The sequence below is a fragment of the Vanacampus margaritifer genome, chromosome 1 (genome assembly GCF_051991255.1).
Source record: "Vanacampus margaritifer isolate UIUO_Vmar chromosome 1, RoL_Vmar_1.0, whole genome shotgun sequence".
NCBI classification, from domain to species: Eukaryota; Metazoa; Chordata; class Actinopteri; order Syngnathiformes; family Syngnathidae; genus Vanacampus; species Vanacampus margaritifer.
In genome coordinates, this window is record NC_135432.1 from 36,496,283 (window position 1) to 36,512,948 (window position 16,666).

At 40.2% G+C, this 16,666-nt stretch overlaps 1 protein-coding gene across 1 annotated transcript; it reads right to left on the bottom strand.

The window, feature by feature from the left end:
• Positions 1-171: 171 nt before the first annotated feature.
• Positions 172-14,414, bottom strand: LOC144039073 (radixin). Its single transcript, XM_077552014.1, has 15 exons — positions 14,232-14,414; positions 12,908-12,997; positions 6,971-7,054; positions 6,801-6,896; positions 6,568-6,690; positions 6,271-6,422; positions 4,709-4,792; positions 4,469-4,615; positions 3,753-3,849; positions 3,515-3,678; positions 3,251-3,381; positions 3,009-3,169; positions 2,112-2,204; positions 1,789-2,025; positions 172-1,717 (listed from the first exon to the last, which is right to left on the bottom strand). The coding sequence occupies exons 2-15, from the start codon at positions 12,917-12,919 to the stop codon at positions 1,553-1,555; spliced, it is 1,746 nt and encodes a 581-aa protein (XP_077408140.1). The 5' UTR covers positions 12,920-12,997; positions 14,232-14,414; the 3' UTR covers positions 172-1,552.
• Positions 14,415-16,666: the final 2,252 nt, after the last annotated feature.

Consider the following 16,666-nt stretch of genomic DNA (forward strand, 5'->3'; position numbering starts at 1 on the left):
AACACCATACACGGCTAAACTTGTGACTGGGGTAAAAAGTGTCTTTGTAGTTAACATCACACATTGTCATATCATTTGTGTGCGTGTAATGAGCTACCATGGGATATGGTGTAAGATTGGTTTGCTGCTTTATTGCTCAAAACGGAGAACAAATTGCAAGCTGAAAAGACACAAATTTAAAATGTTTTTATTGGTGATCTGATCCAAAGGTTTGCAAACCTATATCAAACAATCCTAACATACTGCCTCAAAATGAATAACAAAAATAACGGTACACTGTGACAGCTGGTGCCAGAACATCATACACAAGCTGGCTTAGTTGGGCAGGCCAAGAACATGAATACCTCAAGTCAATTTGAGAAGTGAATGGAAATGACTGGCAAGGTTAGGCATTGTGAATGCAACTAAAAAATGGTCTGGAAGCACATGCTATTTTTCCTGCTATGGCAAACACTTTAAACATAAAGGGCAGGGCAAGTGCTTTAAAAACACCAACTATTAAAAAAAAACTCAACCTGCACCAGCTGTCAAGTATAGCATATCAAACATGTACTGTATGTTTTACAACAATACAGTACCGCAATGTTGTACTGTTAATTAAAAAAAAAAAAAGAAGTTCATCTTCATGTTATTTCAATTCAAACACCCACAGCACTTTGTCTCTGCACAAAGGATGTTTACCTTGAATGAAATCATAGAGGACGTGTCTGTAACACTTCCCATTGTAACAGGTAACCACGAAGTATACGCCAGGTCCAAATGCAAATATACCCCCCGCCCCCATTTTTAAATGTTGCATTTTACAGTACATGTTTCTTGGGACTTGACCCAAGCTGAGTTGGAGGTCCACCTCCGTGTTTTGGGGACGGGTTGGGAGGGGCCTGTCCTTAACAAGACTGTTTTCCTCCAGGCCTCATGTTGTACATTTTCACTCCACTTCGGAGACTTTTGGGAGCTGCACACGAAACACTGAGATGCAACAACCAACTAGCTTACGTTGCTACCACTTTCAAGCCTGAGGCTTGCTGTCTAATAACACTTTCCCTTTGACACCTTTGCTACATTCCTCCATTAAAACCTGAAAATGAAATTGACGGGCTGGGTGTGTCTTTTCCCAACAAAATCTGCAAATAAATCTTCTCTACTCTAGAAATCCAGTTAGAAATGTAACACATAAAATACTGCAGAACAATTTTAAATTAAACATGAATGACGATACGACTTTGTGGTGTTTCACCTCAGAAGTGAACTAAAAACAAGGCGGCAGCGATAAAACGAAACAAAAAGCAGCGCAAGCAACAGACAATATTGAATATTGAATTGAAGACATGAGATCAAAGACGTGTAACTTTGGAAGGATTGGTGTGAAAAGAACCCAGTGTGTTTCCTCTTTGGTGCGACAGTGTCTTTTCCCCACACGCGGTAGGCATCCCACAAGGAGCACAACTTTGGCAGACTGACAAGATCAAAGGTGAACATTTGTTGAGGGGGACGTGAAGGGTGGCTGCATTAGTTGTTCATGAGAAAGCGTGCGGCCAATTTGGAAAAACTTTCACATGGACTCAAACTCATCGATGCGCTGCTTGGTGTTGCCCTGCCGGATCTGACGCAGCGTTTTGTACTTGTCTCGGCCCGCCTTCACGTTTTCAGCGTGCAGGACGTCATTCTGAGTCTTCTTGGTTTCGTCTCTGGCTTCGGCCAACTCGGAACTTAAAGTCTGACGAGGCATGAAAGGAGCGGGTGTGTAAAATGACATTTGGGATGGAGAGAAATGTGAGCACAACATACCTGCAACTGCTTCTTGACTCGCTCGTTCTTCTGGGCTTCGGTGATGCGAGCCTCCTCGCTGCGCAGATCCAGTTGGCAGACGCCCTCGTTGGACAGCTCGGCGCTGGCCTCGGCGTGGTTCTCGTCCTGCTCGTCGTGCTCGCTCTCTGCGTGGCCGCTCACGGGGGTTGGCAACGTGGTGATGGCCGTCTTCAGCTCCTCTTTGGTCTTCTCCAGGTCTTCCTGGGCAGAAAGAGCCTGCGGAAGGAGAAGCGGAGCGTGTGAGGGCCAAGAGCACGCAGTCGACGTCAGCATTGGTGTGGACTGAGGTGAGCCAGCTGCACCTTGTGTTGCCATTCGGTGGCCTCGTCCTCTTTCTTCTTCTTGGCATCCTCCAGAAGAGAAATCTTGGCTGTGAACTCAGCCAGCTCTGCAGCCTGAAATTAAAAACAGGATTGCCGGGCTGCTATCAAATACATGGTCCTATGTTAATGCAACTTGACCTGTTAGCATGTTTTTGATTGAAATAGCTTTTCATTTCAGCAATCACAACCTTCCTTTATGCTGAAAATTCAACCAATGACTAGTTTCAGGTTTTGTTTTGATTTTATTTATTTATTTTACAAGTTTTCTAAATGCAGTTTTAATTATTTTTTTAACAGGGCTAGTTTTGGTTGTTTTGTTTCCTGAAAATGCTTCATTTTAGTTCAGCTATTATTCGCTTTAGATTTTTGGATATATATATATATTGTAAAAAACAAAACAAAAAAAAACACAACAAAAAACACTAAGTATTGTGTGATAACATAAAATACAATTCTCAAACGATTGTTTGAGCTTCCTTCTTTTGTATGGACATACAACAATCCCAAAATAAATGAACTCAACAGCTCATATCTAATATTAATTTATTAATTAACAAAGATGAAAATGAAGGACGCCAAAATTAGTTAGTTTTAGAAATGCTAAAGATTTTTCTATATCATGTATGCTTGCTCCACCAATGCCCAGATGACGCTTAACTTTTTAACTGCAACTGCGCCTATCAGCTTGTATCTTCCCTTCAGTTCAAGAACATTTCACTCAATAGTTTCTTGGAGGGTTGTGACGCAGTACACAAGCTTGACACAGACGCTGCAGTTACGCTTTAGGCCAGAGGGAGTCGTGAGTAAAAAAGTGACACCCGATGACAATCTGGCTGTCTATTCGCCCAACCCTATTGCAATCAGCAAAACACCCACCAGTTGCTCCTGGTTCTTCTGCTGGTCTGCGGCCTGTTTGGCCAGGTCGCCTTTGGCCTCCTCCGCTGCTTGTCTCTCCTTGTCCAACCTCTCAGCTTCCTCTCGCGCCTTTCTTCGCTCTTGCTCCAGCTCTATGGCCCGGCGCGTCTGCTCCTCAAGCTCTGACCACATACAAAAATACACAAGATGGGATTTGTACTTTCAAACTTTGGGACCGTGAAAGAATTCTGTGCTGTAGTTACCTTTTTGAGCTCTTATGGTCTGCCCCTCAATCTGTTTCAGTCTCTCCATGAGTTTGTCTTTCTCACGCTCGATCCTTTCCTTCTCCTTCTCTGCGGCCTCTCGCTTCTTCTTCTCATTCTCCAGCTGGGCCCTGACATATTTCAATGCCGAGTGCATCAATACACAACATAAATCAAGCACTAAAAATTATTTCTAGTCGAGCTACATGGGCCACATCCGCAAGCGCTTTGCACACGACCCTTTTCAAGCATGAAGGACCGTACCTCTCCATCTGCTTGTGATGCTTCTCCTCCCGAGCCTGAGCCTTCATCTGCTGCACCTCGATGGTGTCGGGCTTCCTCCTCCTCATGTACAGCTCATGGTTACCCATACACAGTGCCAAGACACGCTTGTTGATGCGCAGCCGCGGCGCGTAAAACACAAAGTCCTGCAGACGACAGACATAAGACCTGCTTACGATAGCTTTGAAGCTGCAATTGTGTTCACCGCTTTGACACTCACAGGTGCTTTCTTGTCGATGGGTTTGATGACAAACTTCTTGTCGTTAAAGGAGATGTTTCGAATCTCGCTCCAGGGGAAGCCAATCTTTGGTGTCAACCTGCAAAGGGCAACACATTAAAGATGGCAGTGTTGTTTTCTTATAAACGAACTGCTTGATACTCCAATGATATGACGGCGTACTACTGTAGGGCCATGTATAAATATTTATTTTTTTAAGAGCGTGTCGGCAATATTCTGAGAGAAAAAACTCGCAAATTTGCCACTTTAGAAAGTCGCACATTTACGATTTTTTTGTCACTGGCAGTACTCAACGTTTCAAAGTGCAAATGCGTAACATGATATGGTTTCTCCTCATTTGAAAACCCGACCAAAGAGTATTGGCACAAACATCCGAGTAGTACGCTACATGTATTTCCCGTAAATTTATAAGGTTTTTTTTTTCCTCGCAAATCTGCCACTTTATAAAGTCGCAAATTTACGATTTTTTTAGGCGACTTTATAGTCACTAATTTATGAGTTTTCTTCTTGCAAATCTGGCACTTTATAAAGTTCCAAATTTGCCACTTTAATTTGCTAGTTTTTTCCCCAGAATATTGCCCCCACCCTGTAAAAAAATAATAATAATTATATGTGGCCCTGATACACCGTTGTACTGGTCACATAGAGTGATATAAGTTTTTTCTACAACCATAAAGTTTGAAGGATTTGTCACATACTTGTCTTCATGCTCATAGATGTTAAGGCCAAGTGCATCCACACCCAGCCAGAGCTGTGTGCCCTTCTTGTTTTTGATTTCAAAGTAGTTGACTCCGTACATCTCCAGGTCTTGGGCGATTTTTAAATACTCCATCATAGAATCCTCTCTGGTGAGATGACAACGCCATCATACACTGCACATTCTTACTGTACATGACAACAGGTCCAAAGCACAACTTCCTGCTCCTGATGTCACCGACCTGAGCATTCCTCTGTGTTCCTCATGCCAAGTCTGAATCCTGTCCTCCCACTGCTCCTTGGTCAGCTTGTGCTGCTCCAGCACTCTATGCATACACAATTTAAAAAATTATTATTTTACGACCAGCACAAACTTACTTTGATTGTAAGACATACTCAAAAATTGTAGAGAGATGCCCATCCCTATTATCACCTCTCAGGAACATTCCAGATATTGTGTCAAGAACATTAAAGTCTTAGCCACACTGCCAAAGTGACTCTGAAATACATTAATATTGTCTTTGTATTTGTATTATATTCTCTTTGAATAATTTCAAGTGACAAAATATTAACATATTATTTACTGTATTCAGTATGATGTCTGAATAGCACTACTTTTCATTTGTAATAACATGTAGTGACAATTTTATTTACAGAATGACACATCAGGTTTTGTGAAAATGGGTTGTATGGTCATTTAGCAAAGCTAAATTGATTAAACACAAAAGTAAAGTAACAGAGAACATTTGTTGTGCAAAGTTCAAATTCAAAACTCAGGACTCTATAAGAATAAGAAAAACAATGCTGATACTGGCTATAATGTTCGACATTAACGGTGGCCCGGGGACAAGGATGCAGTTGTGTTAGGCCACTACCTACCTACAGACGCTAGCCGGCCAGACCAGTACAAATTTCTAAGTCACCGAAAATAGCCCAAAAAAGCACTTTTGGTTTCAGATTGTAAAATTGTAACCGTATTATGAATACAGTACTTGCTGGCTGACAACCTGCCTCCTTTAACACTAGCAGTTAACCAGCTAGCTCTCGTCATGGACTCCTGGAAGGTGATGTGATGTCCTATCAATGAGCCGTACTTCCGCGGAACTCAAGTGTACACTTGCGCAGAAGCTACGTGCACAGTACGACAAAATGGCACCAGACATAAACACAGGCTAAAAATCATGCACGTAGAGGTAGTTACAACTCTTGTCTGAGTTTCAGAATAAAGTAAGTAATATGATTTTCTAAGATTCGTTCTGATCAGAGTCCAAAAATTAGGATACACTGATGGCTTTTCCATGCCCACTTGACTCATGATTCAAATCGCAACTGACTTGTAGACAGCCCTACTTTCCAGTTCCAGTGAGACTTAAAATGAAAAGCAACAGATCACTTATTCCAGTGTTTTCGGAGCAAATTTAACAATAGTTAAGCGGTTTTGCATGGCTTAGCAGACTTCTATTAAATACTAGCCATCCTCTTTTCCTGACAACGACAATTTTTATAATTGTAGTCTATTTGTCGCCATGGAGGTGATTGATGATCAGTGATTTTTAGAGGAGCGTCTGTGCACCGTGTTTTTCCACGCAAGCTAGCCAGCCGCAGCTGGAGATGAAGGAGCTGCTCGCAGCACCAGATTCGCTTTAAGCCTGTTTTTTTACACTGCCATCATTAACCCATTAAGGCCTAAAGCGCCTGCCAAAACATGCCTCTAAAACCTATGGGTGACCCGAAAACCTGAAGTTTTCTTGGAATATTGTCAACAGAGAAATGGGAACACTTGTCATCTGTGAGTATAGTGAACCTCTGAGGCAGCAGTCGGTCATGTGTAAGGTATCCAGGCTTGTTAACATCCTTGCTATAGTCTCCATATTTGGCCTGTACAGCATATGAGGCGAGCAACACTGCTGTTTCAGGGGGACAATAGTTCTCATCGTTCAGGATGGCCTCCTTCACCTGACAACAAGCAACAAGACAAAAAATGCCACTTAGCACATCTTTTAGGACAGATGTTTTTTCAACTCAAAAGAGTCACACTATCCGTCAGCAAAATTGCAGTATTTATTGAAGCAAGTGGAGTAAAGGTGCATTGCTTGCTTACCTGGAGGAAAAAGAGTCTTTGGGTGATCTCCTGGATGAGCTCCTCTGAAACATCCTCAGGGAAGAACTTGGCTCGGAACTTAAACTGCAGTGGGTTCTCTTTCTTTACATCCTGCTGGGTCACCTGGACAACGATGACATGCAGATATAAAGGTGAAGCAGTGATGGTTGGAAACCAAAATAAATTGACGTTGACAAAACATAAGGCAAATCGCATTTCTGGGTGGCACCGACCTTTTTATTAAGTTTGAGCCAAGTGATGTAGCCCTTACTGTCCACATATTGGAGGCCAAAAAACCAGACCTCCCGCAGTCCCACTGTCTTCACCACCTTCACAACAGAAAGAATGACATCAAACCACCTCTTTCAATCACGAAAGCGAAAACACCAATAATTCTACTGACCTGATCAAAAAGCTGTTTTCCTGTGGTGTTTGGCTGAATGGCAAACTCCAGCTCTGCATCCATGGTGGTCACACGAACGTTAATCTAAAAAGACACAATTCACACCCAGACATTTGAAATTGTCTCACCTCAGGTCAATGTTCATCAAGCTCATCGACATCACACAAGATCCAAAGCTACAAAAATGTTCTACAAGTAACTGATGCGTGAAACAATTTGTGGAATGTACGGAACTTCTACAACAATATTCTTACAACTTTTTTATTGACAGGAATAGAAAGTTTGAAAATGGCTGCCATGTTCCATGTTAGCAGCCTACTGGTGGGTCAGCGAAAAGAATGTCATTGGCTATTCTCGGCTGATGAGCTGTGCGGGCAGCACACAAAAAAGCAGCTGACAAAAAGTGCAGAGTTCCGGCTAAGGAGCCTTTTTTACCTGTACTGGGCAATAATAGGCTATGACATAAGTACAAAACAATCATTTGTACTATATTGGGTGTTTTTTAAGCCACAGAAAGGAAAAAAACTTTGATGTAACGAACAATCGGCTCTAATGGACGACCCTTCCCCAACTAGTCCATTAAATCCAGATACCAGTGTACTGTACTCCAATTCAAATTTCCATAGCACTTACTTGAAATCCCCAGTTCACTTTGTCAACTGTTTTTTTTTCAGCATTAAACAATATAATAATAATTTTATTGTGTTTTTGCTGTGTTATGGTAAAGGTAACTCCAACTGTAATGACATTTGTTTGGCTGTTACAAACATAACTATAAGATAGTGGCGGCTGTGGCTCAGGTTGTAGCGACGGTCCATTCAGTAACCAGAAGGTGGCCGTTCGATCCCCGCTCTCCCAAAGTCATGTGTCGTTGTGTCCTTGGGCAAGGCACTTCACACACATTGCCCCCAGTACTACTCACACTGGTGTATGGAAGGTGCGAATGTTTGGTGGTGGTCGGAGGGGCCGTAGCCGCACACTGGCAGCCACACTTCCGTCAGCCTGTCCCAGGGCAGCTGTGGCTACTAATGTGTGAGTGCATGAATAATGTATCCACAAAGCGTCTTTGAGTGTCTGGAAAAGCTATATAAATCAGATGTATTATTATTATACATTTTCTGGACATCACTACTATGCAAATATTGTCTCCAAAGAAAGGCACAGTAATCCATTATTTACTACATTTATTAGTGCAAGTAAAGGAACATTAACCCAAAGACAGGTCTCTAAAATCTACTCAGCATTTGCAAACGAAAAAAATTGTCTACTGTATAAATTAAACACAGGTGGAAAAAAGATATTGGAATGGAATTGTCACAAAATGATTGGTTAAATGATTGTGTAACTATGGCATCCACTTCAAATTATGGTCAGTGGAAATAATTTACGTGGAAAAATACCATGCGTTACTTTATCACTCACTCCAAGAGTAAAGGAACTTCAGAGTAAAAATGCCAAACGTTGGAGGAAATGTGGGAGTATAGCAGTAGGTCATTTTCATATCTTATACATTTATACTTATATATTTATATATAAACTCACACCTTACTGGGCCAAAGTGATTGAAACTGTGGGACTTTAGAGTATTTTACTTGCGTAACATTCAAACCGAGATAAGGAAAGCAGACAGGTACCTTCTACAAATGTTACAGGCTGCAAGCAATAAAGGCATTACGCGGAAATGGTTGAAGGAGGAACCACCGACCATAACAGAATGCATGGACATTGGGTAAGATCTTTACACAATAGAGCAGCTACCTTTCTCTCTCAGACGTTGCACTTTGAAACAAAAAAATATTGGAAGAAATTGAAAACTTTTGTTGACTAGTATAATCATATAAATTGTGAACATTATGTAAATTATTTGTGACCAGGAGTTGTAAACTGGATAATCTAATATAATATAATATTTTTGTTCTTTGAGTGTTAAGTCTGTCTCAGTTAAGTCGGTTAAGTATGATGCTGTCACTGTTTATTTATTATATTTTTATACAGTGTATATACAGTATTTTTACTGTATATTTTGTACAAAATGTTCTAGTGGTGTATGAACTCAAAGACTTGATTGAGTTTGGTAAATGGAAAAAGAACCACAATAAGGTCAGTTTTGAAATCTAGTGTTTTTACTTAGTATGCGGTTTTCATCAATTCAATGTCTTATATGTACGATCTAAATGGAGTTCATAAGAAATCAAGAGTGAGAATGTGATTGTTTTGTCACTTGAGTATAAAGCTATTTGACTGAGTGTTTGAGTGTGTGTATTTTTTTAATCTTAATTTCTTACTCCAAGAGCTCTGTGATTCACACAGTAAACTGTTTTTGTACTTTTATGCACTGCCAAATTAAAATAATGTCCTTTTGATTGAAGGCATGCAAATGTTTATTTTTTTATCCGATTTATATATATATATATATATATATATATATATATATATATATATATATATATATATATATATATATATAATTAGTTGCAGCCCTACTGCAGTGCCAAGTGGTGGTTCATTTTCGTGTGCTGCCTGTCAGCTATCAGCAGTAGGCTGTGAGAGCCAAAACAAAGCCAACCAACAGCGTGAAGCTTCGCGGATGAATCCTGTGCATGTTGTGTACCAGACGGTCAGTTAATCCTCTCCTGCTTTGTACATAGGGCAGGGGGTGGACAATAACATGCCACAGCTAATCAAACAGTCTCCAAGGAATCGTTCCTGATATCTCACTTGTCTGCTGTCCCCCAAAATCGATGACTGGAAACCACTTGCACTGCTGACTGAGAGAACAAGCAGAATGTTACCTTGTTGTGTATGCGTTCACACAGCGACATGGCTTCATGCCAAAACAACCAATTAGACATGCACTAACATCTGCTGTAATGTATACAATACTTGTCAAACAAAGACAATTGCTTTCAACACAACTGGAACCCACATTGTGTCGTGACAGCTATCTGACAACAAGAACGCAAGTACTACATCATATACACAGTATAAAGCACGCACACACACAGCTTCTTGTACAGGTAGCGCGAAGTAAAAATGTATAAAAAATAACCATTGTGGATCGTGGGCACTAAGATCTGTGCAACATAGACAGAGCCAAAAAGGAGCGGTCACGGAGAATGGCGAGCAAGGAAGTTGGCCGATCTGTATTGTTCGTAGTTGTTTAACTGGGAACCAAGCAGTATCGCATTTAGCATTAAAGTTTTAGCACAAACAAACACTGTGCACCTGATTGACTAGAGAGAGACTTTCATACATTTTGTTTCAGCTCGAGGAGAAAGAGGAGCCACTATTAAGATGTTTCTGTTGTGACGTGGCACACAAGAATTTCCTCGAAAAGTTGAATAATTTCCATAATTCCAGTACTGTGTAAATTGAAATTAGATAAATTAGCACATCGCTATACATCCGTCACACAGCCACTGCAAACAGAAATGTATTTCAATCCAACTCCAGGGAGATCCAATACCGGGACATGAGGATTTCACGACGCTAAGTGCTGGTCCTCATGGGAACTGGTCTTCATTCAATGCTTTACAATACTTTTCAAAATTGAAAAGTCCTTTGTGTTACTTTAATTTTTCATGTGTCTGAGCATTCACACAAACTCCTTGAGACAGACTTTGCTATTTTTAAAGTATCTTTTGGTTTACATCTTTGTGTATCCTTTAATACTAGCAAATTATGTTCTGAGCAGCATAGAGAGACAGCATTGTGCACAGGCAGAGTCTCTGCATTTGTGTGTATGTGTGGCTCTTGATGTAACTCTGCTCTGACCGCTTATACATTGCGCAATATAAAATTACGTTTTACGGCTACATTTGACAAGATGCTTACAGCTTTGGATTATTTGGTCACTTTGATACCTATACAATTTCAGAAAATAAAGAAAGCCGATCTTTTTGTCCTGATCAGCTGAAAACCACGTGATCAGCTCCGATTTCCAATCATTAGTAGCTAGCCTGGTAGTTGATTTTAACGTGGCCTAAGTTAAAAGTTTATAAGTCAGCCTAAAAGAATATTGTGGTCTAACCAGAATGCTTTTCACTATTTTTGTTCATTGTTCATTAAATATTGTTTTACAACATATTATATATATATATTATTTGTCTAATGATAAATACATTTTACATTCATTCAGGCTGCTCGTGTTACCAGTAATAACTACAAATCGCTCCTAATCAATGACTAAATTTTTTTTTATCTGGTCTACAAATCTATATCATCCTGTGTTTTTTCTTTAAGACAAAAAAAGGTTGTGCTTTACCTTGACTAGTTTCGGCGACAACTGCCGCCTTCCTCAGTGAGGAACATCAGCTGATAAGACACGACAACTGTCAGTTTGACAGCTTCTGAGGAAGGCGGCAGTCGTCGCCGAAACTAATCAAGGTAAAGCACAACCTTTTTTTTGTCTTAAAAAAGAAAAAAACACAGGACAATCTTCTAATCAAGTTCTGATAACTTTATTATTGTAAACAAGTAGAATTTTATTATTTTTACATGTCACCCTTTCTAAAACAGAACATTTTTCTGGACTACTTTGGTGAAAAAGTATATGACTTAGCGCAAATTCAAGTCTGAAACTCTCACGAATGTTATAGGAGATTTTAGTTTGAAGTGCAAATTATTATTATTTTTATTCCACCAAGATTTTTTTTTTTAAACAACATAAGACTTGTGAAAAACTAACCAACTATTCTGTGAAATGGTTAATTTCAACACTTCCCTGAAAAAAATAGTCAATTTATGATCACGTGATCATCGTGTCGTATAGCGTGCTATAAACTTGCATAGAATAACATGGCAGTAAATGACTACAAAGAGACTCAGGAGAAATTATTGCCTCCCACAGCGGATATCAAAGGTGGAATTACACCATATATAAAAGAAGCACTTCTTCAAAAGCGTACAGCCATGGGGGAATCGTCAAAGATTTAAATCCAGCCGAAAGTTAAGTTGAAACTGTGGCTCGATAAGGAGGACGTATTCAGCCGGCCCATAGCGAGTAGAAGTCACGGACCATCTGCAAGTCGCGTGTTACAGATGCTCAAATTATCAGTCAAGCCACCATTGAAATTGGTCACTCTGGAAATGAAAATTGTGGACGGTCCCTAACCTGGATGGTAAACATCCGGCAGACTTTTACTCTGCAGGCAATGTGTGTGCTAAACACGCTTTAGCCCACATTAGGAGAGGCCACCCCCCACGGAATGACATGAAACCTGACATGCTGAGGATTTCACTCTTGATCAGAATTGGCGCAGTAATTGGGATGGAAGACGGCCTTTTTCTTGCCCATTATGTCAGCAAACTCCCATTGAAATGAATGAAGGCGGCTGTCGTTTACGCACGGGATACGTCATCACGATCACGTGACCAGGATAATGGCGTTGCCCACGGTATGTTATTTTTATACAAAAAAGGGAAAAAAATCAGGGAATAAGTCGCCAGATATATTTGCCCTTTTATTCTTTATACACAATGCCTAATCCAATACTGGAAAATGAGTTTTTAGTGGTGTGTTCTTCTAAATTCCACCAAGATGTTTTTTTTTTTTTTTTTTTTCTAACAAGATAGTGGTTGCTTGTTACATTGCTATAGTAATTAATCAGCCACGCATAGAAGTGCATTTTCTAATAACATATTTTAATAGAAATATCAAGGAGATTCTAGTTTGCTTGACTATAACTCTGTTACTGCTTATATTCCAAACTTTACATTGAATGCTGGATACCATCCATCTTCTATACCACTGTACCGCAGCTTATCCCAGCTGACTTTGGGAAAGAAGCGGGCTACGCCCTAGGCTGGTCTCCAGCCAATCACAGGGCACTGGTCACATACAAACAACTGTCACAAACCCCTGCCTCACATGCAGAGGGAGTAAAATGACAGGAAAGGTGTCAAATTTTACTTGCTCACTTCCTTTCGTCTTCTTACCGGTTTCGGCATTGTTGCTTCCTCTCCTCAAACCAACCAGATGAGAAGATACCGTGTCAGAGGATAACGACAACACCTCCGTCACAGAACCTGAGAAAATATTAAAACCAATGGTGTTGAAGCAGAGTATTCAAAGAATTGAAAAAAGTTCACAAAACCTAATTCACAATAGTATTTAAGATAAGATTGGAGTTGCACTCACAGAGGAAAACAACATGGTTCATTTTGCTGTGCTATGATTTAACTAGTATCAAGTTCCAAAATGTTGCACCTTTTTCTGTAATAATTACAAAAAGTGAAGTCATGCACAAATGCAATGACAAATAATGCTGCAATGCTGTCAGCGTCTCCAAACGACGATAGCATCACAGCACTGATATGATGTTATGCTTGATGGCAGCATTTTTGTACAGCACTTGGATGTTGCTATAAATTATGTGACGTATTAATCAGAACTTTAGACTAATATGTTTCTGAGCAATCACACACACACAACTTTTATAGTGTGCTTTACAAAGAAAAACACACATTTGTCAAATGTTCACCTACAAGAGTCAAACTTGTGTTTATGCTTTCCTGCTTTCAAGGCACTCACTCTCGTTAGTGGTGGAAAACAGGAAACGTCATAGAGTACACGTGTACTCGAGTCCACGTAGCATTAAATGACACATCATTTTCTTTAGCAGTTAACTGAGCATGAGCATGAGCATGTTTCCGCGTGGCGGCTCAACATGTGGCTATGGACGTGCCCACTTGTTGCTCGTTAGCAATTAGTGCATCTGCTTTCTTTCCAGAGTTCCGTTCCACAACATCGTAGCCATGATATAACCAAACCGTAGGGGAAAAAAACAAAAGAATGAAAGCTTGGAGCAAAAATAATCCAATAGCTTTAAAAAATAAAATAAAATAAAAAGTACAACGAAATCATTTCAGAAGCAGGGGTGGCGCTTTTTACAATGCCTAATCTTGAAGACAACTTGATTTTAAATGGACGTGAGGTTCTTCAAGCAATAATATTGTACATTCAGTCACGAGTTGGCCAAGAAAAGGCAAAACATTTCCGAGCTATAGTGGGTGTAGTCTAAATAACGGGACAAGTCAAATGGTAGCCAAGGCTGCCCCGTGCACGCAGTGAAGTTTAGAGGGGGAAAAAACATGTCAGTCACCCAAGCGTTGTTGTGTAACTGGAGAAACAGACACCTATATGTTTCCAATTCATATATCTAACACGCTGATGCTATTAGGGGGGGGGGGGGGACGTCGACCACGAGGATTTCCGCTATTACATCAAACTTGAGTAGCTCGTCGATGAGAAGCAACTCACCAGGGGGGAAGAGTATGTCTCTTAAATGAGAGAAAAGCCTGACGTCTTTTTGCGTGGCAAAATACACTCGCTGAAAATAATCCGTAACGCTTCCTCCTTCGTGTTTGCGTTGCGTTTACAAGCGCAATTTCACACCGACATTAAAACCATTGATGTCTAAACAACCATAAGGCGATTTGAGAGTCTCGAGCCTTCCGGAATACACATCTACAGCTTCCGGTAAGAGCTTTGAAAAATAAAGAAAGAAAGAAATGAAACGATTCCAGACGGGCCGTCTGGAACATTTAATCAGCAACATTCAATAGCAATCAGCCGTAAAGAGTAATTAGTACACTAATTTCCGCTGTTACTATAAAATACACTGTTGTTGTGAATCGTTCAATTATGGCTATGGTCCAAACCAATGAAACATGTTGCCTAAGGCGTTTTAAATTCGGTCTAACTGTTGCTCAGACATCTTGATACAACACAGTAATCGAATCCCTTTGACAGCGTTCTCACAATTTCAGTCAATCGAGAAACCAATCATTTCACAAACACTTGTTGATTCCAGTCCTCTTCTGCACTTATATCTCTAACCACTGGATGTCAATATTTCCCTTTACTATAAGAAGCTGACAACAACATATATCCATCAAACAGTCAAGATGTTGCCTTGCAGGGACTAACTTCAATCAATCAATCAATCAGTCAGTCAGTCAGTCTGTCTGTCAGGATATTGAATTGATCACAAGTGGACTATTCTGGTTGTCTTAGAACAGGGGTGGCCAAATTCGGTCCTCGAGAGCCACTATCCAACCTGGTTTCCATGTTTCTCTCCACACCTGATTCATGATCAGGATCATTATCAGGCTTCTACAAAGCGTGCTGATAAGCTGTTCATTAGATTCAGATGCGCTAAAGGAGGGAGACATGGAAAACAGTCTGGATAGGGGCTTTAGAGGACCGAACTTGACCACCCCTGTCTTAGAAGAGGGTTGACCTCTCATCCGAGCAAGTTTTATCAGTTCATGTTCTAGCCTTGTGCATGAACTGGTGAAAGCATAAAACTGATGAAGTCTTGGATGAGAGGCAAAATGTCTTCCAAGACGGCCAGAACAGTCCAGTTGCAATGTATTCATTTACCAGAGAATATTCACACTCACATTCACATCACATCTATGGTTGGTTAAGAGGGCTCAGTGAATCTACACTGTAACAGATTAATTAATTTTGCAAATTAATGGTGAATTTACAAAAGTATATTGGTGCTTTTTTGTGTGTAAAATTTGTACCATACTATTAAATATTCATCTGTAGTACTAGCATGTAAATTAACAGTTAAATCAGCCAGTTAACATCAACAATAGTTAACTGTAATTGCTGTAAATTTCTAATATTAGACCATTATCTTAGCTACTGTAATTTGAAAAAACTTCTAAAATACCGATAAATATTCATTCCACGCATTTAATTAATAGTTAATGCTTGATTAAGAAGAACAAACTGTACTTTGTCTGTCAAGCGGTGGAGATAGGCACCACATCTCCTTCATAAATCTTGTCACTATCCATCAGCGTTTAAAAATTGTGGGCTTATGTTTCTGATTTGATGAGACCATTTCTTAAATGAATCAGACTTTTCACATTACTCAAGCCATTTTTGAGTGGCAAAACCTGACAGGATATTTCAAAACCTGACTTTGGATAACTTACCTGCATGCCTTTGAAATGTATCCACACAGAAAGGTTCAAGCAAAGATTCAAAGCAAAGCCCTTTGACATGAATATGGCAGGTCCAATTGTATTCATTTCCATCCATCCATTTTTGATACCGCTTTATCTTATTCAGGGTTGAGGGCTGCTGGAGCCTATCCCATCTGACACATATACAGTCTCGACTAATTGCCAGTTAATCCCATGGCACATACATTGAAACAGACAACGCTTAACACTCAGACCATCACTGAGTAGTATGCTGAGTGAACCACTACACAATCAGTAACCTTTTTACACATTTCAGGAGTTATAACGTTTATTTTGAATATCACTGGGAGTTAGATAGTTCCTGTTCATTGTTGTTAGCCTCTGCAAAGACAACGGATGTCCTGTATCACCAACAGTTTGGCGGTTTCTATGGAAGACATATGTTATCAGTGTGATCAATAACGTCACACGACTGCAACTGACATTAGCTTTTGGCAAAGCGTCGGTGAGGCGCATTGTTCCCATAACAACAGGAGCAGAGAGGAGAAAGGCGTCTTTGTTGAGTTATCCTGACTAAATTGACAAGGCATTTTACAGCCTTTGATACAGAGCCTTGCACAATGGATGGCATATAAATTTGTAGATGTCGCCCGGAAAGCTCAAATGTCAAAGCTTTTCACAACAGCAAGCGGAGGAATTGATTGGCTCACCTTTTGTCTCCTGCCAAAAATATTCATCCCACAGGACAAA